Source organism: Danio rerio, chromosome 9 (assembly GCF_049306965.1).
Source record: "Danio rerio strain Tuebingen ecotype United States chromosome 9, GRCz12tu, whole genome shotgun sequence".
In the NCBI taxonomy this organism is placed as follows: Eukaryota; Metazoa; Chordata; class Actinopteri; order Cypriniformes; family Danionidae; genus Danio; species Danio rerio.
The window spans coordinates 31,778,791-31,804,484 of NC_133184.1; the positions used below are offsets into that span (position 1 = coordinate 31,778,791).

The 25,694-nt window shown below is 35.8% G+C and overlaps 2 protein-coding genes and 1 long non-coding RNA gene across 5 annotated transcripts; 2 read left to right on the forward strand and 1 right to left on the reverse strand.

Annotated features, from left to right (window-relative positions):
* Positions 1 to 1,815: 1,815 nt before the first annotated feature.
* Positions 1,816 to 3,603, reverse strand: si:ch211-283e2.7. Of its 2 annotated transcripts, XR_012385479.1 has the most exons (5): positions 3,531 to 3,603; positions 3,068 to 3,145; positions 2,944 to 2,973; positions 2,585 to 2,645; positions 1,818 to 1,952 (listed from the first exon to the last, which is right to left on the reverse strand). It is a non-coding gene; the product is annotated as a si:ch211-283e2.7 (long non-coding RNA). The 2 variants fall into 2 exon arrangements; XR_002459520.3 differs by lacking the exon at positions 2,944 to 2,973 and having other exon boundaries at positions 1,816 to 1,952.
* Positions 3,604 to 4,397: 794 nt separating this feature from the next.
* Positions 4,398 to 6,788, forward strand: jagn1a (jagunal homolog 1a). Its single transcript, NM_001005774.2, has 3 exons — positions 4,398 to 4,486; positions 5,615 to 5,720; positions 5,806 to 6,788. Exons 2-3 carry the CDS (start codon positions 5,632 to 5,634, stop codon positions 6,266 to 6,268), a joined length of 552 nt encoding a protein of 183 aa, NP_001005774.1. The 5' UTR covers positions 4,398 to 4,486; positions 5,615 to 5,631; the 3' UTR covers positions 6,269 to 6,788.
* Positions 6,789 to 8,105: 1,317 nt separating this feature from the next.
* On the forward strand, positions 8,106 to 24,675 carry tfg (trafficking from ER to golgi regulator). Of its 2 annotated transcripts, none has more exons than NM_200015.2 (8): positions 8,106 to 8,236; positions 10,385 to 10,572; positions 10,797 to 10,880; positions 15,227 to 15,373; positions 16,198 to 16,347; positions 17,000 to 17,155; positions 21,996 to 22,079; positions 23,744 to 24,675. In NM_200015.2, the coding sequence occupies exons 2-8, from the start codon at positions 10,389 to 10,391 to the stop codon at positions 24,127 to 24,129; spliced, it is 1,191 nt and encodes a 396-aa protein (NP_956309.2). In that variant the 5' UTR covers positions 8,106 to 8,236; positions 10,385 to 10,388; the 3' UTR covers positions 24,130 to 24,675. The 2 variants fall into 2 exon arrangements, with proteins under 2 accessions (NP_956309.2, NP_001315502.1); NM_001328573.1 differs by having other exon boundaries at positions 10,388 to 10,572.
* Positions 24,676 to 25,694: the final 1,019 nt, after the last annotated feature.

Below are 25,694 nucleotides of genomic sequence, written 5' to 3' on the forward strand. Positions count from 1 at the left end.
TTGGTTGTTTGGAATGTTGTTCCAGAATAAACAGATTTTGATTAAGGAACATGTCCTGCTTGGTGAAATCACACTAACTGTTTGCAAATACTAAGGTTATATTTTAACATGAACTGTTATTATGGCTGCTCATTTATTGTAATAGTAAATAAAAATGTATTTAGTAACAATTGTATTAAAGAAGTAGCACAGACACAAGTGATATCAATAATAGGCTACTTGAAATATAGTCATTATTAATGCAATACAACATAATTGTGGTGCACAGAAGGTCATCAAAAAGAAGCACATAGATTGTATAAGTCATGTTACATATTTCCCATATTTATTAATATATTATTATTGTACATTGTAACTATTTAAATGACTAACCCAATATGTTTTTGCAAAAAAGAAAAGAAAAAAACTGGTAATATCGAAAGCTTGTGAATATTTAGTTTAGCCTTTCATTCTGACGTTTCTTGATAACCTCTCTTTGGATCCCAGCTAACATAAGACCAGCGGGCCACTGGCGGCCCGCCGGCGGCAAAGTCGGCGGTCCACCGGCGGGCGCCGCCCGCGGTCCACCGTCAATTTGCTCATCGTTATTCCAGCGGCCCACCAGCGGCTGCCGCCGCTTTTCCGACGGTGGTCCGCCATCGGACCGCTGGTTTTAAATAAGTGTCCGCTGGCGGCCCACGGTCGGTCCACATGTCATTTTTGAATATTATATTAGCCTTTACAATTGTATTCGATATAAATATGTCCAATAATGAAATCAAGTACAAAATACTTAATCATTATAACATTTATTTATAATACTGCATAACGAACATACATTAAACACTTAGATTATAATCAAATGTTTCGAAATCACATACGTTAACAAATATAACAAAATAAATAAATACATATAAAATACATACAAATATAATATAACAACATACATACAACAGTTACATTTTACAGTAGTTTTATAAGTAATGTTATAAGTAATGTTAATGGTTTAAATATGAACTAATATGAACAATACCTGTACAGCATAATTTATGTACAGCATTTACTAATGCATTAATAAAAGCAGTCATGCTTGTTAACATTAGTTAATACATTGCGAGTTAACATGAATAAACAATTAACAACTTTTACCATTTACCAACATTAGCAAAGATGAATACTGTAATAAATGTATTGTTTAATATGTTAGTAAATACATTAACTAATACATACAACCTTATTGTAAAGTGGTAGCCATTCAACAATGAGTTTTCTATAATAAAGACAACTTTGAAGACTTTGAGACTTCTCATTAAAAAAATAAACTTAAAAACATTATAAATAAATTTGTATTATTTATATTTTAACATTATTATAATTATTTATTATAATATTATATTAAATTATAACTTTCTTATGACATTTAACGTTATTATAAATAACATAAAAATAAATTACATTGTGAATAAATTTTAAAATACATATTACAATAAATCTAAATGTGCATTATTATTACAAAATCAAACAGTAAAACATCTGCAGGTTATTAATAACTACACTGGGGCAGCCCAGTGGCTCAGACTGTCACCTCACAGCAAAAAGGTTGCTGGTATGAGTCCCGGTTGGGTCTGCTGGCGTTTCTGTGTGGAGTTTGCATGTTCTCCCTGTTTTGGTGTGGGTTTCCACCACAGTCCAAACACTTGTGCTATAGGTAAATTTGAATATAGTGTAGAAGTGTCTGTGAATACGAGAGTGTATGGGTGTTTCACTGTGCTGGGTTGCAGCTGGAAGGCCATCCGCTGTGTAAAACATATGCCAAAGTAATATCCAGTTCCTTACGCTGTGGCGACCCCTGATATTAAGCTGAAGGAAAATGCAGGTTCTTTTGTCTGCCCCCTCATGATTAGCAGATCCTAATAAAAATGTCTTGGAGGCTCCCTTCCGCTGTTTCTCTTGTAGCAGGCTTCTTTCTTATCCTGAAATAACAGAATCATCAGTCATCATTTTTGTCCATCATCAGTAACTAGATCATTATTGACATTAATGTTTGTATTTTTTATTGTCTTTTTATTGGACATCAAGACTGCATTGATTTGATCGATAACATTAATTTACACTTTAAAAGTAACACTGAAATATTTTTAAAGTTTAAAATAAGGATTTTTATTTTCAATACATTTTAAAATATATTTGGTAACACTTTATTTTGATGGTCCATTTGAGTATTAATAGACTGTCTGCTTAATATCTCTTGATTCTGCTCCTTCAACAGACATTAACTGACTTTAAGAAACTTACCAAGTACATGTCAACTTACACCAACCCTAACCGCAACCCTAACAGTCTACTTATAATCTAATGAGAATTAGTTGGCATGTAGATGCAATGCACCTTAAATTCAAAAAACAGACCATCAAAATAAAATGTGACCATGTATTTTATTAATGTGAGGTCAAAGCTGATTTGTTAGCATCATTACTCCAGTGTCAGATGACCCTTCAGAAATCATTCTAATAGGCTAATTTGTTTGATGCAGTTGATATTAATATTAACATTAATAAAATTAATCATTGGGAGTACTTTTAAGTGACACTATAATATTACTTACCTTGAATGAAGTCTGGCAAGGAAAAACAAAGTGGTAGAGTGAGTGGAGGACGATCCAAAATCTAGAAAGAAGTAATAAAAATATATATATTACTAACACATTTTAAGAAATAGATACTTGTATTAAACAAGGGTGCATAAAACTGATCAGAAGAGAGTTAAGATTTCTGATTCAAATACTTTTCAATATAAACTTCCTATTCATCAATGAATCCTGAAATAACAAAACATGATAAAAATAAGAAATTGTGCTTGATCAGCAGCAAATTATGAATACAATATTACATTTTGGACTGGAGCACTGACGCTGTAAATTCAGCTTTGAGAAAAGCAATGTAAAACATTTTTAAAACCACTCACTTATGTTTGGATGTCAAAACTTTAAAATAACTGCAATCAAGACATGTATTAGTTGCATGATAATGTAGGGATTTCTTATAAAAAAATGCACATTAATCTATTTAACAGTTAATTATAGTCTTACCTGTGTTTCCTCCAGCTCAGTGATTAGCTCCCTTCATCTTGGCTCTTCTCTTCTGTTGTAGGGGTAATTTTGTCACTTCTGAAACCACAGAGCACTTTTTAAAATTGATATTAGTTTACATTACTGTGAAATATCAAAGTAACACATATGTACTAACTTTAACATTTTAATTCGCTCTTGTCGACAGTACAGTGCTTATTTTAGGCTAAATAAAGTAAACTACCTCCAATAAAACATTGTGAAACCTCTCATCTACACATAAAATGTAATTAAAAGCCAACACTTTTATAAACAATAGCTAGCCTAATGCTAACGTTACCTCTGCTAAGACTCTAACGGACTTTTTTAAGACACACCAGTCTCTATAAAAAACACGTTCAACAGAAATATGTCAATTACCAGTAAGAAAAGTGTCAGAAACAGTTGTATGTAACATTTGCGTGATTTTAGCGACTAAACTTACCTGAAATTAGTGAAAACTGCCGCATGAGAGAAGTGCTGTTGACGGTCAGGTGTCGTGTCGTTGCTCCGTTTCCATGACAACGCTCTCTGCTGCAGTGCTTGAATGGGGCTCGGTAATGGACACTTTAAAGTCACGCAGCATTTACATAAACATTTAAACAATTCATAAACATATTAAATAATGACATTTTATATTAAATCTTGATTATTAAACTCAATTTTGTTTTGTTTTAATAATAACCTGTTATATTTAAAACCTCTTTTAGTTTTATATACTAAACTTTGCTTTTATTAATAACTATATTTTTATTCAGTGCCTTATTCGTTTTAAATGTAAAAAGTGTTAAACAAAAGTACTTATATCAGGTACAGAACAGCCTACAACATTAAAAACATCACCGGGTGGGCCATCGGTTTGCCAATGGTGTCCCGACGGCGGTCCACCCACGGTAATCCGCTGGCGGCGTGCCACCCAAAAAACGCCGGTGGGCCGACATAACTTTTAGAATGGGCGGCTTGCCGCCGGTGAGCTGACGGCGGTCCGCTCGTATCAAGCCGCTGAATTTGTGCCGACCAAAAAACGCCAACGGTCCGCCAACTCATTGTTTGCTGGGATCTTTCTAGTCACGTGACCGAATTAATATTAATAACCCAGGCAGGCATTACGCCAGATGTTACATTACATCCGCTTTCCACAGAATGGCCGTCGAGGACCTAATTAATATTCATGAGACAATCCCCCACATCCTGCTCAGTGCTCGGTGATGCTGAGGATGCGCAGAAAGAGATGCTGCTGTCAAATCAATGCGTGCGGAGGGGCGGAGAGATCCTTTACTGCCTATCTTGTGCGCATGATCAACATATTATTGCCTTTCATTGATAAAAAGCCTTTGTGTTAACATTTCCTCATCTTGGGTACTCGCTGGCGCTTTCGGATACGTTTTATCAAGATATACGGTAGGTTATATTGCCGATTTAAAGGCGCATTGCATGAAAAGTAGTTGTCGATGTGTACAGTGTCACGTCTTTTAATTACGTCTCTTGAACGGTGAGTTTAGTTTATCCCTCATCCGGAAACCGGCAGGCAAGATGTACCTATGTTTTTGAGTTGTCCAGAAAAAGGCATTATTGTGTTTCACTTTCGATGCTTATATATGAAAACGCAAAATTGGTCAACTTAGCTTATAGACTGCTACAGCTTTGTCTATACGCGGATATACTGGATTTAAAGATAAGGTAATTTAGATTTAGTAAATTTGTAATATTTGTTTCATTGTGGTAAAGGTCTGGTGAGAATTTTCTCCAATTAAAACATTAATTTAGATTTTTATAATTTTCCCTAAGTTAAAACATTGGTATTGTGTTGTCTGTTTGTCTGTCTATCTGTATTGAATCTTGAATCTGTTTGTCTATGAAATTCTCTATCTATCTATCTATCTATCTATCTATCTATCTATCTATCTATCTATCTATCTATCTATCTATCTATCTATCTATCTATCTATCTATCTATCTATATATATATATATATATATATATATATATATATATATATATATATATATATATATATATATACTGCTCAAGAAAATAAAGGGAACATTGTGTTGTTGAAGTGTTCCCTATTTTTTTTTTTTTTTTTGAGCAGTGTAAATACAATTACAATCATTTTCAAATGGTCACTCATTTTCTCAATAGCTGTAGTATCAATATCCAGTCTTTATCTTTCTGACTAATAAGACAAAGATAAATCATTAAGGTAATTATTTTTTTCATATTCACACTTTCACTCACTTTTGAACAGTGACAACTTGCGACACAGTCCTTATATTTACCACTTTACTTTGAATATTTGCATGTAAAGTACGACTTCAAACAACCTTAGCACTATTGAACTGACTCTGAACATGTTGCTCTTTGATAGCCATTGGCTGCTAATATGATTTCCCAATTTAGATTTTGCAAAGATTACTTTTCTGAAATTATAATATTAGGAAAAAAGTCCAAATGTGCAAAAATAAAATCAACTTTACATCAATTGTTAAATCTATCTATTTTTCTGCATATACTTGCATGGTGTTCCAGTCATCTGGATATTGGCAATGGCATCTCGTGCAGGGCCAAGAGCTGCAGGGACTGATGGCGGTGATTTCAAACACAGAGAGAAAGTGGCTTCTCATTATCAAATGAGGTAACTATATCATCAAACTATCCCTGCAATCTAACATGACCAATAACATTACCAATCTATCATCATCACCAATCCTGTCTTTCAGTGCTTCATCAAAATCTGAGATAAAGAAGCTCACCGTAGTGCATTTCCTCATATGGATACTGGTGGCAGCTCAAGTGGCTGTTAGTCACCTCAATTTGGTGTCTCATGACCTGGTGGCCATGCCCTATCAGTGGGAGTATCCATATCTTCTGAGTCTCGTGCCCTCGTTTATTGGAGCGCTGGCCATGCCGAAAAACAACATCAGCTACCTGGTGATCTCCATGATAAGTGCTGGATTGTTCTCTGTGGCACCCTTGATTTTTGGTGCGATGGAAATGTTTCCTCTGGCCCAGCAGCTGTACCGACATGGAAAAGCCTACAGGTTTATCTTCGGCTTCTCGGCTGTTTCTGTGATGTATCTACTCATGGTGATTGCAATTCAAGTGCATGCATGGCAGATCTACTACAGCAAGAAGCTTCTAGATGCCTGGTTCAACTCAACACTAGAGAAGAAGAAGAAATAAAAACATTTCTGAAATCATTCACCGCTATTTATGTCTCAGTTGCTACTGTATAATGCATGGAGTCATTTATAATGTTTTATAATAAAAAGCTGATCAGTTACATCTGAAATTTTCTTCTAAAAATAGACTTTCTCCAAGAAATCCTTGTGTAGGTTCAGTCATTTCATTTCTTGTCATTGCATTGTAAGTGAAATAACTGAACATACTGTACACACAGAATCTTGAGAAAATGTTGAATTTTAGGATAAGATGTAAGATGACACTTAGAGATTTTTGCATATACTCTTCATATATAACTGTAAGCCAGTTCATTTGATGTATTTTACATGTATTGTCGTATATTTCGTATATATGTTCACTTTGCAATATAAATGTTTTAAGATTTAATTTAAAACAAAACATTTTGTTACATTGCAAGTTGTTACCTCCGATTCAGAAGGTTTGCAGTCTACAGTGTGTTTATACAGAGCCATACAATTCATATGTTACACTTTATAAATAATAATAAAAAAATACTTTAGATATTTAATTGCAGTGAATTCATTCATTTTCTTTTTAGCTTAGTCCCTTTTTTCATCAGGGGTCGCCACAGCGGAATCAACCACCAACTTATCTAGCATATGTTTTATGTTTTCATCTCCCAGCAACAACCCATCACTGGGAAGCACAGTGTAGTTAATATTAAGTATTTCATTTAATTTCTTGATGTTTCTAATTTAACAGAGTGTCAGGCTTCTCTGTGTAGTTTTAGCGCTCATTATCTGCAGAAATGTATTTTTCCTTTATTATTATCATAGTAAACAGCTTGAATGTGATTCTTTTTTTGAATGCAGGTTCAACATCCAGAGGAAAGAGTTTTGAAAATTTCACTGGTTTCATGTTTTTTTTTTTTTTTTTTTAACTTGTTTAAAATGTCTAGTGGAAAAGCGGTTGGCAGTCATTATAAAGATCAAGGAAAACAGGCCTGATATTAAAGTTTTTACTTGTCCAAATATAATTTGTAATGCAAACTGAACTGATAATTTTACAAAGCCTAATATATTATTATTAACTGAATAAGAGCCTATTATTTTGGCATACTGGGAGTGAAATAGCCATAGTCAAATGTACTACATTCACAACAATTAATTATGTGGCTTTATAAGACAGATTCAAACTGGGGCCTGGGTCTATTCAGGGCACGGCAAAATATTCATTCATTCATTATTTTCTTTTTGGCTTAGTCCCTTTATTAATCTGGGGTCACCACAGCAGAATGAACCACCAACTTATCCAGCACTTGTTTTACACAGCAGATGCCCTTCCAGCCGCAACCCCTCTCTGGGAAACATCCATATACTCATTCACACTCATACACTACGGACAATTTAGCCTACCTAGAGAACTCCACACAGAAACTCCAACTGGACCAGCCGAGGCTTGAGCCAGCGACCTTCTTGCTGTGAGGCGACAGCAATAATACAATTTAAGTTATATACACACACACACACACACACACAATTTATATATTTAAATTTATTAAAAAACACATATAAAATAATAATAATTTAAAATAATAATTTACTTAGAAAGATGTTCAAATAAAAATAGTATTCTGATGATAAGAAAATAATTATTAGAATGTAATATGCAAGTATGGGCCTGATAAGATTCTGTTGGTATCATAACCTTAGATAAAAATATCTTAATTAAAAAAAAATAATCTTTTATATACCATAGGAAAAGTATAACAAAGAAGTTATAAAAATTCAGTAGTAAAATAAAATCCATTCAGGATACAGACCACCTTATCGGTAGTAATTAAATTTACAAAACAAGTGAGCAGTGTCTGGATAGCGCGCATGCGCGTTTGTGGTTTTGCCACGTACAGGTCGCTGTGAGGCGTTTCCGATCAGTCAGTCAGGCATCGTTCAGCTGAAGTCCAGGACACACAGGCTACTGCTGGGATTGACACGTCCAAAACACCAGGTACAGGCGCAGGCTTTTCGTATAAACATTTACATATTCTTATACAACAACTTTAGAGGTTTTTTGGGCACCTCTGGAAATGAACCCTTAGTATTTAGCCGGTTGTCAAGCAAACTAGCATTAGCTTAGCTTAGCCTGTGTGAAACTAGGGCAAGCTAAAAACAAGAAAGACGTTTTGTTCAGCGTTTTAAACCACAGTATGGCGTAGTTAAATAGTCGTACTCAAACCACGGAAATAGTAGCTGTTACAATATATTGAGATTTATTTTTTCTTTTGACGCCGGGAGAATTGTTACCCTCAGACCTTTATTTGGCAGGAAGTTGCTGCATCATCAGGTGAATGAGGCCTGATGGGATGTTTTAAATGGATCACGCTTTGGCAAGACTTTTAAACGTCACCCAGCTGCGATGATGGAAAATGGCCCGATGTGGGAAATTATCAACAAAAAAAAACCAACAAAAAAACTCATGCTTTAATAACCTGATTGAAATTACTAAAATGGCTAAAGTGACGCTGTTATTTTCATCTGTGTCTGCCCTGTTTAACGTGTCCACCCATGAGAAACTCCCCATATCCATGACAAAATCGTACAAAATGTTATAACAGCTAATGCCACATCTTTAAGACATGTAATCCTGAATAAATCAGCCTTTGAACAGTTTGCCAAGCAGCCAGTTGTATGGCATTTTTCCTAATCCAGCAGGCAGAATGAGTTTCAGTCAGTAGTTATCACTGAATACCATGTGAGTTAAATACAGGTCTGTCCACATGCTGCTGTGAACATTGCTAGTTTGAATAAATCAGAGAGTAAGATCAAAGTAAGAAAGTCGAGACTGTCCTGATAAGATTGCTTCAGTTGATCAAATCATTTAAAATGAAATCTAAAACCTGAAATGTTTTACCGTTTTTTTCTTAGGCCAAAGTCTGTGTTAGGAAAGATTCATGGTCCTCAACATGTGCCAAATCATCTTCTATCTCGTGACCCTTAGACTTTTAGGAAGTTGTAGTATGTCCCAGTAAACTAATATATCTGTACAGTAGCACTTGTTCAGATAAAACCTAATATTTGAGTCATATGGCTGTGGGTTTTGGAGTACGACAATGTTTTTATATACATAACAAAAGCTTGAGAGTCGGTGGTGAGTGCAGACACTCATTGGGTTACGGCTCTCGGATTTTATGGTGAACTGTTGTGTTGCGAGTGGAAATGTGTGGTTCTGTTAGAGGAACATAATGAGTGTGTTGTCGGTTTTATGAGTTTGTGCATGAAGACCTTTAATTCAGTGCTGCAGCTCTGATGGTGTGTTTGGTCTCAGCTTGGTGATGTACTATCAGATGACGTCTGATGTGCATGTGATGCATTATATATTGATAAATGACCTCTTTTTTTTAATAAACTGGATAATTGTACGAGTGATAGTATATGACCTGGCATAAAATTTTTTAGATCTTTCTCACAAGCACTGTGCGATGTCTGACAGACCGCACTAATGTCTTTCTTTTATTTTTCATTCTATTAAAACCTGTTTTAATGCATTTTAATCTGTTTTATTTGTTTTAAATCATTTTTATTTTTTGTTTTTATTTTCTTATACTTGTCTCTCTTATTCCTGTTTATGTATAGTACTTTGAATTACCATTGTGTATGAAATGGGCTATACAAATAAATTGCCTTGCCTTACTCTGGTACAGCCTTGTCAATAGAGTAAGCAAATAGTAAACCATTTTTGTTGTTGTTTGTGTATCATTTTGAGCCATATTTAAGTGTTTTGTTGAGTTAAATTTAAGCAGTTTAGTATGCAGTAGTGTATGTCTCATTTGCTACTGTATTGCTTTGGATAAACCATACTGTTTTAACAAGAATAGCATATTTGACAACATATTACTATAATTTGTTCGATCAAATCTGATGGCAACCTTGTCAAATAGTGGCTTAACATTTTAAAACCTTTATTTTTTGCATCTCTAATATTTTTTTTTACTAATAGATTAAGGTTTTTGTTTAATTTCACAAATTTTCTTTCTCATTTATTATTGTATTCAATTAAATTATATTAAATACTGTGCTTTTTAGCTATCAGAACCGAATTGATGAATCACGCATATTTTTCCCCTATGTAGTATTTACAGTACAGTTTTATTTTCAGCAGTATGAATGGACAGCTGGACCTGAGTGGGAAGCTGATCATCAAAGCTCAGCTGGGTGATGATATTCGCCGTATTCCTATCCACAATGAAGACATCACCTACGACGAGCTCCTGCTGATGATGCAGAGAGTTTTTCGTGGCCAGTTACAGAGCAGCGATGAAGTCACCATCAAATACAAGGACGAAGGTCAGATTTAGGCTTCAGAAAGTTACAACTTAACTTTTTTAGTAATTTCACACTATTCAAATAGTTACTCGGTTTTTTTAATAGCAATGAAGCAAAAAACATATAGGAGCTATACACATATCGAAATCCCTCAGTAGTATCACTGTCTAGATGTCCACCTGCAAATAACGATTTCATTCTCTGCTACCTTTTTCATCATTCATCTTTGTCTTTTTTTCTTCCAGATGACGACCTTATCACCATCTTTGACAGTTCTGATTTGTCTTTTGCGATCCAGTGCAGTAGAATATTGAAGCTCACTCTTTTTGGTAAGAAACCAGCAATGCTTGGGGATTTTTGCATATCTTAATATATTGGATTATATAAAAACGTTTGCAGTAATACACTTACAGTGGAATATATGGGCATATGATGGAATTGCATACCAGCCGTGTTTTGAACATAAAAAAAATAAATGTGGTTGTTTTCATTAGGTATTGCCTTGAAACAGCATGTGAAGAATGTGATGTAACTGTTTACACATACAGAATACAAGCAAAAACACACCAAGGGTGCACATCCAGTAGACAAAAAGCTAAAAGAAATCAAAATAGGTACACCACAGCTCCAAAAATAGCGAAATATTTATAATTTTCTCACAACAGGTAACATTGTGACACTCTTTATAATATATACAGAATTCAAACACCCAGTTGTTTCACATAACCAGAAGTTAATTGGGGTAAAATGTAATTCCAACATAAAAAAACAATCTAGAAAAGCTTTACAGGTCATCATTGTTTTTGTGCTTTTTAATCTTAAATGTGTCGCTTGTATTTTTTTGTTTAACCTTTCTATGAAGTCTTTGATTGTAGCTTTATTTATTATTGTAAATGTGTTATTTATTTCTACAATCTAAGGCTTATTTTCTGTTGTAAATGACAACAGGCCACTGATACAGGCTCAACAACAACAGATCTCATTAATATTAATCATTCTCAGAGTTAAGGTCAGTGAGCATGTGTAGGTTTTTCTTACCTGCAGTGAGATCAGATTCCAAAAACGCTCCAGTGTCATGCTGTCTCTTGAAAGAATAATCAAAATGGCGTACTGCACTATAAGGACAACATTAATATGCAGCTCACATTGTTTTTAATACTCTTTAGAAGAACTTTATGAGAATAGAATAAAACCAGAATATTAAATTTAAAGCTTGTATCTTTGTGACCCAAAAAACACAGAGTTTTATACTGAGCAGTAACCTTTGGGTTAAAATGGACTCTCTGTTAAGCACATAATCCTACATCAGCATGGGTGGTGTAATATTGCGGACTTAAGCTTTTAATCTTAAAAATGTTGAACTTGGTAATATTACATCCAACCAGGAGATGTCGTTTTTCTCTTTCAAGGAAACAGCTATAGAGGGTGTCCAGCAGAGGGTGCAATAAAACCAGATGTGATCTGATAGCGAGTCGATGTCAAGCCTTTTGAGCTTATCAGCTGCGTTCAAATAGGGATTGAGGAGGCAGTTGGACCTAAAGTTTAGGTGATGGACCCTTTAAATCGCACTTTAGTGTAGAAATACCTGTAGAGCAAGAAATAGTTTAACGTACATTTTTTTTTTACATCCATTACAGATGTTAACTGATTTAATGCAGTGTTAATAAACATTCAGTATTACTCCTATTCTTTAAGAACAAGCCTGTGACTAGTGGATTCTTTAACATGGGTGGTTTGCAACACGGGGCCTAGGAGGTTTTTGGGGTTCTTAAGATGACTTTTTAAAACCACTAATAAAATTTGTATGTTAATAATCCCCTTCAACAGCAGTTTGTTTTCCTATGGTTTTAGACAATCTGTATATTAAGAAGGTTAATTTTAAAGGTGAGATTTCTAGGCCTGCGTAATGTATAAATAATGTGTGTGTAATATGTTTATATTTTTTTACAGTGCTCAGCAAAAATGAGTACACCCCTAAAAATGAACATTTATCAATTTGTTAGTAAAAATAGCCAATAATTAGCCAATAATTTTTGCTTCATTTAAACCATAGTTTTATTAAACAGTTATATCCATTAAAATTAGAGATTGGTCGCCTAACATCTTTAGAAGTAAAAATGTAATACATTTAAAATCAAATAAGTTATTGCAACAGAAAAAAATACAAAAACAACACTTAAACAAAATTGGACATTTTTATGTTTCTCTTGATTTTTCATGTTTTATTAATTTTATTTACTACACATTAATGTGGGTGTACTAATTGCATTTTTATACCTTATGTGTGTGTGTGTGTGTACATACATACATATATATATATATATATATATATATATATATATATATATATATATATATATATATATATATATATATATATATATATATATATACACACACACACACACACACACACACACACACACACACACATACATATATATATATATATATATATATATATATATATATATATATATATAYACACACACACACACACACACACACACACACACACACACACACACACACAYATATATATATATATATATATATATATATATATATATATATATATATATATATATATACACACACACACACACACACACACACACACACACACACACACACATATATATATATATATATATATATATATATATATATATATATATATATATATATATATATATATATATATATATATATATATATGTGTGTGTGTGTGTGTGTGTGTGTGTGTGTGTGTGTGTGTGTATAGATTTATATATAAAATACAGGGTTCCCACACTTTTTGAAAGTGATTAAAGTACTTGGATTTTAGACATACAGATTCAAGGCCACAGTATTGAATTAAACTTCTTTATTTTTGAACATGACTTTATAAAACGTTCAATTTTTTGACATTTTTATGTAAGTATTAAGTGTAAGTGAGATGTTAAGTGCAGTAAGGACTTTCATGGTGCTACATATGCTATGAATTTAAAAAGTGCTTGATTTAAAATTAATGGTGTTTTAAAAAGTCCTTCAATCTGCTGTATATTAAAGGGTGGGAACCCTGTATATATATGCATATATTATTGTGAAGCATCCTATAGATATTATTAATTTATAAGAGATTTTTGATGGGTATACTCCTATATCGGCACTGTTTTTATTCTTATTATTTATTTTGTATTTATTTATTGTAAAAATCTATATCTAGTAACTTATTCTGAACCTTTGTAAACTTCTATTGTTAAAAAGAGCTTTAACTGGAAAGACAATTTAGCCCTGAGAATAAAGAAATAATCCAGAATTAAAATTTTAGTCAATTTATGTTTTGCCCAACTTAAAATGACTAAATAGTTATTTTTTCTTCTTGGGTGTATAATTATATCTTAAGCCCTTATTAGCTTATTCAGATTATGAGTCCTTGAGTTGAATTAAGTTTTAAAAGCTCTCACTCAAAGAAATGCTTCACCCAAAAAATGGTTTAGGTCATAGAATTCTTCAAAATATCTCCTTTTGTGTTCTGCAAAAGAAAGTAAGGAAGTGTGAAACAACAATCTATTAAACGTCTATCATGAGTGTCAGGGTGATCTTTTAGTCTGTAAGTCTCATTCACGTGAGCTGTGCTGTGGCACAAATATTCCCAACAGAGGAAAATCAGACCCAGTTACTTGCCCGATAATGTCATGCGCTCTCTGTTCGGGCGATGTTTGGCTTGGACGGGTACATCTGCACAGCATTTTCAGTGCCAGTTCTCAGCATGTGCGACTATTGTTCAAACGTGTCATCGTAAATGCTGCCTAGCCTGTAGGTTTGGGCTGCTTGATTCCTGCACTATTTTGCATCATGATTTTTTTTAGCGAGTCTGGCCAAAATTAGTGTCTGCATTCTGTGTGGGTGTAACAAAAGCCAATAGTTAAGCTCATATTGAAAGGACTGATTTAAGTAGTAACTCATAATCCACGTCTTTCTTTTCCTAATAAAAATAAAAACTGATAACTGTTGGTCTAGAGTGCTCTCTGCACTGTCCAAATCCTCTGTACTCCAGCCAGATGATGTCATGTCTTCTGCTGCCCTTTGCTGGGTGGTTCAACTAGTTAAAAAGAGAATTTTGGGAAGAACACTTGAAAAGCTCAAATGTGCTGGTTCATGGTTGTGTAATGTCACGTGCATGTATGCATCCCAAACGTGTGACTGGCGCCCAGGGGCTGCAAGTGCTCGTGTGATCTGTGAAGAGTCTGGAACGGTTCAAGCGGCTGCCGCTCTCACACATATGGACTTAAGGAAGACCGCTCCAAGTTCTCACACAATGCCAAAACTCTGGATTACCTCATTATATAGACATAGTCAGACTATCTAAAAATCAAATTTTGTTGTTCACTTGTTGACTTTGACATCTAGAGCAGGCGAAATGGGACCAGCATCTAGCATTTAGTGATTTTTCTGTACTCATCGAAAGGAAAACTGCTGCATGAAATGACACATCAGAACATGTTTGATGCTTAATTTGTTATGACTGGATATTGGAAAAAAAGACAGACATGATGAAAATGGAAACGAAGCACTTGATGAAATGCCTAGCAGATGGTTATAGTGAAAAGTAACATGGATGGACGCGTTGTTACTAATTAGGACAAAGTGTTAGATGGTGTTGTCAATTATAATGCTTGTGTTTTTACAGTGAATGGGCAGCCTCGGCCACTGGAGTCATCTCAGGTGAAGCACCTGCGCAGAGAACTGATCCATTTGAGGAATAAAGTCAACAGCCTGCTGGACAGCCTGGAGCCACCCTTAGAGTCTGTCCCAGAAAGCACCAACCCAGAAACTGGTACACACACACTCTTTCTTTCTCTCAGAGTGATTCTCATGTTCATCATATCCAATTCTGTATACTGTAAGTTCCCATTGTGTAGTCATGGGGCAATTTTCAAGGAACATCGCGGTTTAGAAAAGTCAAGGTTTTAAAACCGCCAACATTCCCTGCTATACTTTTCCTATGGTATATGTAAGATTTTGTACAAGATTTAGGACAACAGTATCTCCAGCAGAAAAGATATCCAGAGATGCTGTTTGAAATTGTAAAGAAATCAGTGTTTTAGAAACTAATGAAGACAGCGGAAGTCAATGATTCACTTGAATTATTTAGCCTGACATGTTTACTGTTCCAAAATACTCTAAATATTTCTCAAAATAAAATATATTGTATTCAAAGAGGAAAAGGTTTTTGTTTTTTTGCCCAGACATTTAAAAAGAACTTATTTTAGAGCAATAAACACAATACAGTCAAACCGTGATATTTTTATCAAAGGTTATCATACTATTAGAATCTTATACCTGCCCATGTCTAATCTGAAGTTGTTTCAAAAGCTCATTTAGGTTAGTTTTATTAAAATATTAGCATCTATGTACTTCCATTGGGGGAAAAACAGTCCTTGTGTCTTCACGTGCCAGATAACATCTGTTAAAGGTGAAGTGTGTAATTTGAAAAACAACTTTAATGCAACAATTGCTCATTTGAAACTTGAGTTTATGGAGTCACATTTATCATATTACATATCGTGTTAAATTGATCAAAAATCAAATCCGGATATGTGCCTAAATGGATAAAGACAGGTGATACTAAAGCTGCTTTGTTGTGTCTTTGTTTGACAGAATGTGTAAATGATGCAGTAGACTCCACAATGAGGCATGCTCCTCCTGTCAGTGCTGCCAGCATGTCTGCTTTTGACCCACTGAAGAACCAGGAAGAGGTCAACAAGAATGTCATTTCTGCATTTGGTTTAACTGAGGAACCTGCCCCAGGTACCAAACACATACAGACTTCCTAGCAGTAGCACTTAGTTGTGGTTTCTTAACAATATAAATGCTGTATAAGTATTATTGGTTATAATGCCAAACCTCATTTGAATGTTAAGTAAATATTTCATGAAGACCTGAATTACTGTAAATGTATCAGAAGTCAATGTGTGTAATGTGCATTGCTAAGCATTTCATTTAGACTTTAAAAGGGATTTTCTTGGTATTTAGAGTTTTGAACCCTTAGTTTCCAGATTTTTTTATAGTTGTAACGTGACCAACTATTGTCCTATCCTTACAACATATACACTAATGTAAACTTATTCATAAACCTTTCAGGTTCTTTATAAATCACAATTTCCAAAACCTTTATGATGGTTTTGAGGTCCGGGATCACACATTATAATAAATAGAGGTAACTGCGTTTTTTTGCTGTAGCATTGGTTATTTATTGCTTTTAGGAACGTTTTAGATCATTCTTTGTAATGGTTTATATCCACTGCTTTAAAATAGATTTCTTTTTTAACTGATGTTCTGTCACAGCTGTTTTATCTGCTATATTTTTTACAGCTTCTAGTGTGGCTCAAGCAGTCAGACTGTAGCTCTGGGAACACCTGATTTTTAATGAAACACATTTTTCTTCTCTCTTGCGTTCTAGTTCCAGCTGTAGCTGCCACCGCTGCTGCAGAGGAGCGCTCTGCTACTCCAGACAGTATTGCCTCTTCATCCTCTGCAGCGCCCCCTGCTGCTGTGGCTCCACAGGCCCCCCCACCTTATTCAGGGGTCCAGCAACCCCCCTCTACTACTATGGATGGTAAATATAAAACTTTTTTTTCACTTGTAGCAAGGAGATGGCTTTTTTTTGCATGAGATGTAGTTAAAAATGAATTAGATGCAAGAGAAATGTTTGTTTTAAAATGGTCAGTTTTGTTTTTGTGAACTTTAAAGCATGTTCTTTATCCCAGTGCTGATAGCCTCATGGGTAGTGTGCTAATATTAAGCATCATTGCGTTTAGGGTACTGAATTTGAATTCTGGCCTGTGGATTTTGCTGATTCCATACACTCCCCAACTTTGTTTCCTGTTGCTATACTGTCCTATCAAAATAAGGGCTTAAAAAAAGCTTAAAATATATTTTCTTAGAAATTTGTCCAATGGGGTATATGCACACAGACTTTTAATTTCCGTCAGCCTGCCCAAGGGGTTCTGGTTAATTTAAGGTCTGATTTCTATAAACAACAGCAATTTCTACTTCCTGGCTGAGATACGATATAAAGTGGGTATCAGACCAAACAAGAAGCACTGCATTAAATTATATTTTTCACGCCATGTCTTTTAAAATATAGAAGTTAATTTTGCCTCAGTATTTTTAATGCAGTTTCTGCGCGAGCCTCTGCTAAGGACAGCACCTGTGTTTGAACAGTCTTTTGTCTCTTTTTACGCTTTAACAACCAAATGAATATTTAAGTTTATTTAATCGATTATGTTATAGTTACATTGTGACATTGATGCTGTAAAAAGGAACCTTATGAAATTAACAAAATAGTCACATAAAGCTTTCACCGGAAGTTCATCATTGGCTGAAAAACAAGCTGTGCATATAGTGGGTCAGTTGACACTGCTTTATTCTGTTACATTTTCTAAAACCAGCCTCTTTTAAAAAATGCATTTTCAAGGAATTGAAAGTCAGGGCTTGGAGAAAATCTTTAGAATTGTTCTAAATTGAACAAGGATAAACGTTGAGTATTTTTGACAATCCATATTTGAGTAGCTTCAAATCTAATCCACAACAACATGACAAACAAATATGGGGTTCTTCTAGCAAAATGATCAGTCATCTTCAGAGATAAAAATATATACTTGTATAACTACAATTGCTTGTCTTGGTCCATCTCTTGAGTTTAATTCTCGACTTCTGTGTGATGTTTGCCCATTAAAAAGAACCGACAACCCCCCTCCCTCCCCCATCCACCACTATTTTATTGTGCTTTCAGTGAAGTCTAATCAAGACAATTAATTTTTGAATACAAGTATTATCAAATTTTAAAATTGAACACTGAAATCAATGAAAACATTTAAGATAAAACATGACTGCTTAAATTGTATTTGTCATGTACTCTATGAGGGACTCTAACCTTTTGCCGTTCTAATCAGCTGTTGTCACTGAATGCATTTTTGCACTGAAATCTGAGATAGATAACAAAACTGGGAAAGCACCGTATTTTTAAAATGCTCCTTTTGCAAGTAGACTGAAGCACAAAAGTAAAACATGTCTGTCTATCATGCTTAAATCGGTCAGACAATCGAAACACAGTGCAGTAGTTTTAATTCACTTTCATTAGATGGAGAAAAAATAACAATTGCTCCAAAATTACAATTTCTTTTTTAGCTTGTAGCTTGAGATAGAAAGTATTTGTATCCTGGTTGTCCTAAGTTTAAGTAAATAATCAAGAAATGTACATTTTTGGAAAAACTATTGCTTAAAGTCTGGCCAGGCGATTTTAAGAATGTAGTTTAGCACATCCCTATAGCAGATGTTCCGCTTCTGATGCTAATGGGAAAGAGTCCAGTGAAAGAATGATGAACTAGGAATCATATGGCGCAGAAGTCTTTGTAGTGGATTCAGATCAAGATGTTGTTCTCAATTTGGCCATTGGATTATCTCCTTCACCCCCTGTCCAAAAGACATCCACATCAGTCCAGTGTGCTTGAGAAATGCCGGACTGGTCTCCATTTGGCAGGTCATGCTGCTTTGGCAATAAGGTCACACACCTGTACTTACACATGTTCTCTCACACTCATACACAGACACACAAGAAACCTATTTGTTTGCACCATAAAAAGCAGCATACAGATGTTGTCCTCAGACTGAGGCTCTTGGGAAGGTGTCCAGAGGAAGAAAAGCACACCAGAATTCAAAGAGCGTTATGTTATTCTCCACCCGTCCGCTTCCCCTGTCCAAAGATGTTCTTCCACATGAGAAACTGTGCAGAGCTCTTCTGGATTTGGCAGATTGTGCGGATGGTTGCCATGGATGCATAGAGTTATGAATCTGTGATGCTTTTCTCTGCTTTATTGTTCCCATCATCCACTGCACTAACACACAAAACAGCCTTTTCTCATTAGTGTCCTGGTGCGACACACACAAACATTTATGAACTTTGGATAATCTGTTTGTGTGCTATGTGCAAGTGAATTGTGATGGCTACTAGAGATGTAACGAATATATGAACCAAAATGATCACAGTTATCAGGGTAATCATGGTTTCGGTAAAAATAACTGAAAATTAATACAAAAAAAAATGCACACTTAAAGCATTCCACTGTTTTTTTGTGTTTGTTTGTTTGATTTCTAAATATGAACAAGTATCAAATAAAATTGGCAGCTTTATACAATTTTATGAAAAACAACATAAACATGGATCCTTGCATTTTGGATTTGTTGATTTGTTGGTACCTTGTTTTTTTTGTGTGTTTTTATAGGTATATTTGATTTTCTTGTGCAGGTTTGTTTTACCTGCACTTGAAAAGCTACTTCACATGGATCCATGTTTACTTCGTTTTTCACAAAATTGCTTTATTAAAGCCGAAACAGGCTGTGTGATTCGATGAAAATTTGCTATTCATTTTTACGACACCCTTTTGCCTTCAGAACTACCTTAATCCTTCGTGGCATAGATTCAGCAAGGAAATATTCCTCAGGGATTTTGGTCCATATTGACAGATTTGTGAGCTGCACATCAATGATGCGAATCTCCCTTTCCACCACATCCTACTCTCTATTGCTCTATTGGGCTGAGATCTGGTGTCTGTGGAGGCCATTTGAGTACAGTGAACTCAATGTCATGTTCAAGAAACCAGTCTGAGATGATTCGCACTTTGACATGGCGCGTTATACTGCTGAAAGTTGCCATCAGAAGATGAGTACACTGTGGTCATAAAGGGATGGACATGGTCATCAACAATACTCAAGTAGGCCGATGCTCAATTGGTACGTATGGGCCCAAAGTGTGCCAAGAAAATATTCCCCGCACCATTATACCACCACCACCAGCCTCATGTTGATGCCAAATTCTGACCCTGCCATCCGAATGTTGCAGCACAAATCAAGAGTCATCAGATCGGGCAACGTTTTTCCAATCTTCCATTGTCCAATTTTGGTGAGCCTGTGTTAATTGTAGCCTCAGTTTCCTGTTCTAAGCTGGACACGAGTGCCAACCAGTGTGGTCTTCTGCTGCTGTAGTGCATCCGCCTCAAGGTTGGACTTGTTGTGCATTCAGAGATGCTCTTCTGCAGACCTCGGTTGTAACGAGTTGCTGTTGCTTTCTATCAGCTGGAACCAGTCTGGCCATTCTCCTCTGACCTCTGGCATCAACAAGGCATTTGCGCCCACAGAACTGCTACTTGCTGGATATTTTGTCTTTTTCAGACCATTCTATGTAAACCCTAGAGATAGTTGGGCGTGGAAATCCCAGTAGATAAGTAGTTTCTTAAATACATAGACCAACCCGTCTGGCTCCAACAACCATGCCACATTCAAAGTCACTTAAATCACCTTTCTGCCCCATCCTATCTAATAGACCTGTACCTAATAAAGTGGTTAGTGATTGTAAAAATGTATTTATTAACGATCTATATAATTATGCATTTACATCACCACCTTTTCTGATTAGCCAATCACAATCTTAGGACCAGTACACACCAAGCCAACGGTTGGCCGTCCGGCTTTGTCTGTCATTTGGTGTTTTCCACAAGTCTCCTATCATTGAGAAAATATCAGAGCTTCTTATTCTGATTCAGCATGTAGAATTTGTGTCGGCTGTAAGTTGAATTGGTTATTTGGCATTGAATCAGAGCATGAGTGACATAGTGAAGTGACTTGAGTAAACAATTCAAGCCAAGAAAAATCACAAAGAAGCTGGCTGTAACTTCCTACATTTTTTAAATATTTGCAAACGATATGGATTATTCGATTATCAGACATTTTTGAATGAGAAAACAGACTACCGCCCCCTGTCGAGTGAAAAGACGCATCCTCTTTCATAGGTTTCGTTTTAGTCCAAAAATTTATCCTGGATCACCTTGCAACTGGTAATCATGACAATGACACTAATAGTTGGAGATAACAGCGGCTACATGGAGGTCTTGCACATTGTGAACAGATTTTCATGCTGTTTAAGGCCTTTAAAAATATTATTTTGTTTTAATACTATTTAATTTGGAGTGCAAGTAAAGCATGCATATTGTGTCTGTCCTCACCTCGAGTCAGAAGCTGAGCACTGCACAGATGGTCAGTCTGTCACCGACTGCCAGCGTTTGAATCATCCATCTACAGCACTGTTTCATGTGGCTTTCCTGTTTGCATGTTTCTAATCAGCTTTTCTGTATTGGCTCATTGTTTGTTGATATTCCTGAGTAACGTGCCAGATGTCGCACATTAAAATATATTCCGACACGGAGTGAGAGAGATCGGTTCCTAATATTTATGGCCCTCTGGTGTCCCAGATATTTCTCAAACGTTTGATGATGAAACCAAGTAGCAGTGGGATATCCTCACTAGGATCTGCAAGCTGTCTGCTGATGTTCTGGATTTTTATGGGAATCCCCTCTGTTAAAAACATGAAGCTAACTGTGATGTTTTGTGTGTTTGAGCAGGTCAGATGTATCAGCAGTATCAGGCTCCAGGTGGATATCCTCCACCAGCTGGACCACAGCAGCAGTATGGCATGCAGTACCCTGGTAATTCTTTAAAATGCTTGTTATTGATGCTACAGCTGAGAATTTCACTGATTTAATTTGATATACTCAATTATTTCAAAATAATTTTAACATTATAAATTAATGCAAGTCTATTGGCCACAAAAATGTTACTAAAAGAAAAGAAAAAAATCTAATAATAAAGAACTTGGATAAAATATAAATGTATTATATAAATGAATGTAAAATGCTATGTATGTCACACTTTTTTTTTATTATGTAATTTCTACATGTTTTTACAGATCACAAATTTAATATTCCACTCTATATATCCAGGATTAAATCCAGGAAAATCATTTTTTCAGTGAATATGACACAATGCGATTTGTAGCGAATTTACCCTAGATCTTAATACTTAAAGGTGCTGTATATAAGTTTTTGACTATTCTAAAGCATTAAAATATCCTAATTTGTTTGCAGATATTTAGGAAACATGCTAAGTGAATATTCTTGTTTATCTGAAAAACAATGCTGAAGTCAGTTATTTTGCTTTAAAAGTGTGCACTTCATGATGGAACGTTTGTCTTTGTTTTGGTTCTTTTAACCAGCCCAATGCCACTTTAGCCGATTATATTTCAGCACCCTTGGTTGCCTTATTGGAAAATCGTGTGTTCAATTCGTTCAATAAGAAAGGCTCTCAAAGCAAGCATCTGTGACTGAAATGCGAACTCCGGTGGACCGTAGCAGACTCCAAGAGGCAGATTCAGAGTTCCAAATTAATTAACCTATTATGCTACTTATCCTATTAATTAGCAAATAATATAAATATTACGAATGTAAAAATTAGGTGAGCTGGTTACATTGTAACTGCGTGTCCTAACAACAGGCTACGTGATGAGATTTGCAGCGATAAGCAATTTGTCTCTTTGCACCAGACGAAACATGTCAGAAATTCAAATACAACCATTCAGAAGCACAGAATATACACACTCACTAAATGGTAAGGTTTATAATCGGATTAATATTTATTAAACCTCTTTAACATTGTTTAATGTACACGCTAAATCACTGACATGTGTTGGTTTTGAGTTTAAAGTTCAGTTTCAAACAGTTTATTTTATTTTCACGCTCTGAGGTAAACTATCTGCTGCTGCTTTCAGTAGTATGGCATTAAATGTCATGTAAATGGAATTCAAACTCACACTTTAACACTGAATAAACCACATCAGGTGTACCTAAGGTGATCATGTCATCAAGTTGTTCAGCTGCAAAAATTAGAAGCCATTTCTAATATATCAATTCGAGCTGTTGGATGGGACAAAAACTCCTGTTAATATAAAAATATTCCTCTTGCGCATACCGTTGCTTTTATTTAGAACACAATTTAAATCAGTATTTAGGCACTCTCTCTTCAATCTGGCAAGCTGCGCTTGTGTTTTGATTCAGGATTGCAATACCTAGTTCAACCACTGGGTGTCAAACTTGCATACTGCTCCTTTGATCATTTAAAGTCATCTTGAGGACCAGCTATACATATTTTACAGCCTCTAGTGGGCTCCAGCCCTCTGAAAATCCCTGTTGGAAAATATTTTACATTTGATAAACAAATGCTTTATGGAAAATGTTTGGCTTTGTTCTGTTTATATATTACCAACACAAGTGATGTTATTATTTGATCTAAATGCATTTTCATCTCTGTTTTTCAGCTGGTTATACTCCTCAATCTGGTGTTCCTCAGGCTCCGCCTCCTCAACAGCAGTTCCAGAATTACCCCACCCCTACTTCTCAGGCTGCTGGCGCTCCTGGCTCCGCCCCTGGCTTTTCTGGCCAATCACAGCCTCCTGCTCCCCAAGCACCTGCTCAGTATCCACCCGGAGCCTTCCCGCCTCAAAACTACACATCCCAGGCCTCTCAGCAGCCCGCAAACTACAGCCTGCCTCCAACCTCGCAGGCCACAGCCGCCTACCAGCCCCGTCCCGGATACACCCCACCACCAGGTGCCACCCCTCCACCCGGGGGTGCCAATCCCTATGCCCGAAACCGCCCGCCTTACGGCCAGGGCTACACCCAACCAGGTCCTGGCTATCGGTAAAAGCCCTTTAACATCCCTACAGCACCTCACTATAACTTCCCTCTGTCTCCAACACATCAACCCCCCATCAAATCTGTGTTTGACATCCTAATATTGTGTTTGTGTTCGTTTGTGCTTTCGGGTGTGTGTGTGTGTGTATGACTGAATGAGCTTGTGTGATGAGTGTATGTGTGTGTTTGCACACATGGGAGACCAAACGGTGTCAGAGAGAGAGAGTGTGTGTGTGTGTGTGTGTGTGTGTGTGTGTGTGTGTGTGAGTGTGAGTGTGAGTGTGAGTGTGAGTGTGTGTGTGGAGTGAGAGACAATTTAATTTTATCACCGGTCTCCTCATTTGTGTTTTGTCATAAAGCGTCTGTTGAAACACTAGAAAATGATCATAATCAAAGTGATATTTGTTAGTTTTCTTTACTCATTTTCTTGACTTTTGTTTTCTCCAAATGTCCTGGTTTTTACTAACCCCTGACTGGCCCTGTAAAGTCAAGCCTGTCGTTTCTGTATAAACTGTACCATTGTTTTCAGGAGGTGAATAAAGACTTTGAGACTGAACTGAGGAGCGCTTCATTTATTTACTAATGGAATGCTTGTCGAGCAGTCAACAGTTAGAAGAGGATCAGAAAAGTTTTTCAGATGTTGTCCTGAGACGAGGCCAGGTATATGTTTAGGACAGTTTTGCTGAAAGGGTTTGATCTTCTTCAAAAGCTTAGTGTATTTGTCTGTGATGAGTTGATTGCGAATATAACCATTACTCAATGGCAGAAAGAGTACTGAAAAATTACACTCAAGTAAAAGTACCATTACTTGCCCAAAAATGTTGTGTGAGTAAAAGTATCTGTTGTACATATTACTCAAAGTAGGAGTAAAAAGTAGCCCCTTTCAAAAGTACTCAAGAGAAGTGAGTCTTATGCTGTTAAAAGCGGATGCATCTACTTATAATTTGTGCATGTGTGTGTGTCAACGTAACATTCTGTAGTGCATTTAGTTATTGTCCAGCAGGCACACAACAGCATAAGACATTAAGTTAGGTTAGATTTAGATTGTGACATCAGGTGACCAAAATTCAATGTCTAGCCAGCATCTAAGGGCAATGTTATTTTGATGACCAACATCCACGTCAAATTACGTTTTGTTAGAAAGTGACGAAAATCCAACATCTTAAACCAACATCATATAAAGGTCAAATACTGACTTTTCTTCATCGGGTATGGCAACCAAAGTTTAACATCTGATAGACGGCATAGTGGTAACGTCCACACAACTTCAAGCTGTAATATCATTGGACATTGATCTGACGTCAACCCGATTTCATTTCCAAACAAAATGCAATATCCCCACAACGTCGATCTGATGTCTTGTGTCTGCTGGGTATTTAAAGCCATTTCTGTCATGATACAGTAAACATCTGTCATCTTCTCATCAGTGACATGCGTCTAAACAGTCCCTGTGTCAATGCCTGTAAAGATTTTGGAGATCTTCGTAGACCCGTTTAATGTTTCCAAACAGTTTGCTGCAATTATAAATCGCCCTTGTCTTGAGGTTGCTCAGTTTGATGCAATCTAACTACTATT

Bases quoted from the DNA above. Each gene is read 5' to 3' on its own strand.
- jagn1a (NM_001005774.2), top strand. From the start codon at position 5,632: ATGGCATCTCGTGCAGGGCCAAGAGCTGCAGGGACTGATGGCGGTGAT. The intron at 5,721-5,805 runs GTAACTATATCA...CCTGTCTTTCAG, and splicing joins GCTTCTCATTATCAAATGAG to TGCTTCATCAAAATCTGAGA.
- tfg (NM_200015.2), top strand. From the start codon at position 10,389: ATGAATGGACAGCTGGACCTGAGTGGGAAGCTGATCATCAAAGCTCAG. The intron at 10,573-10,796 runs GTCAGATTTAGG...TTTTTCTTCCAG, and splicing joins CATCAAATACAAGGACGAAG to ATGACGACCTTATCACCATC. The intron at 15,374-16,197 runs GTACACACACAC...TTTGTTTGACAG, and splicing joins AAGCACCAACCCAGAAACTG to AATGTGTAAATGATGCAGTA.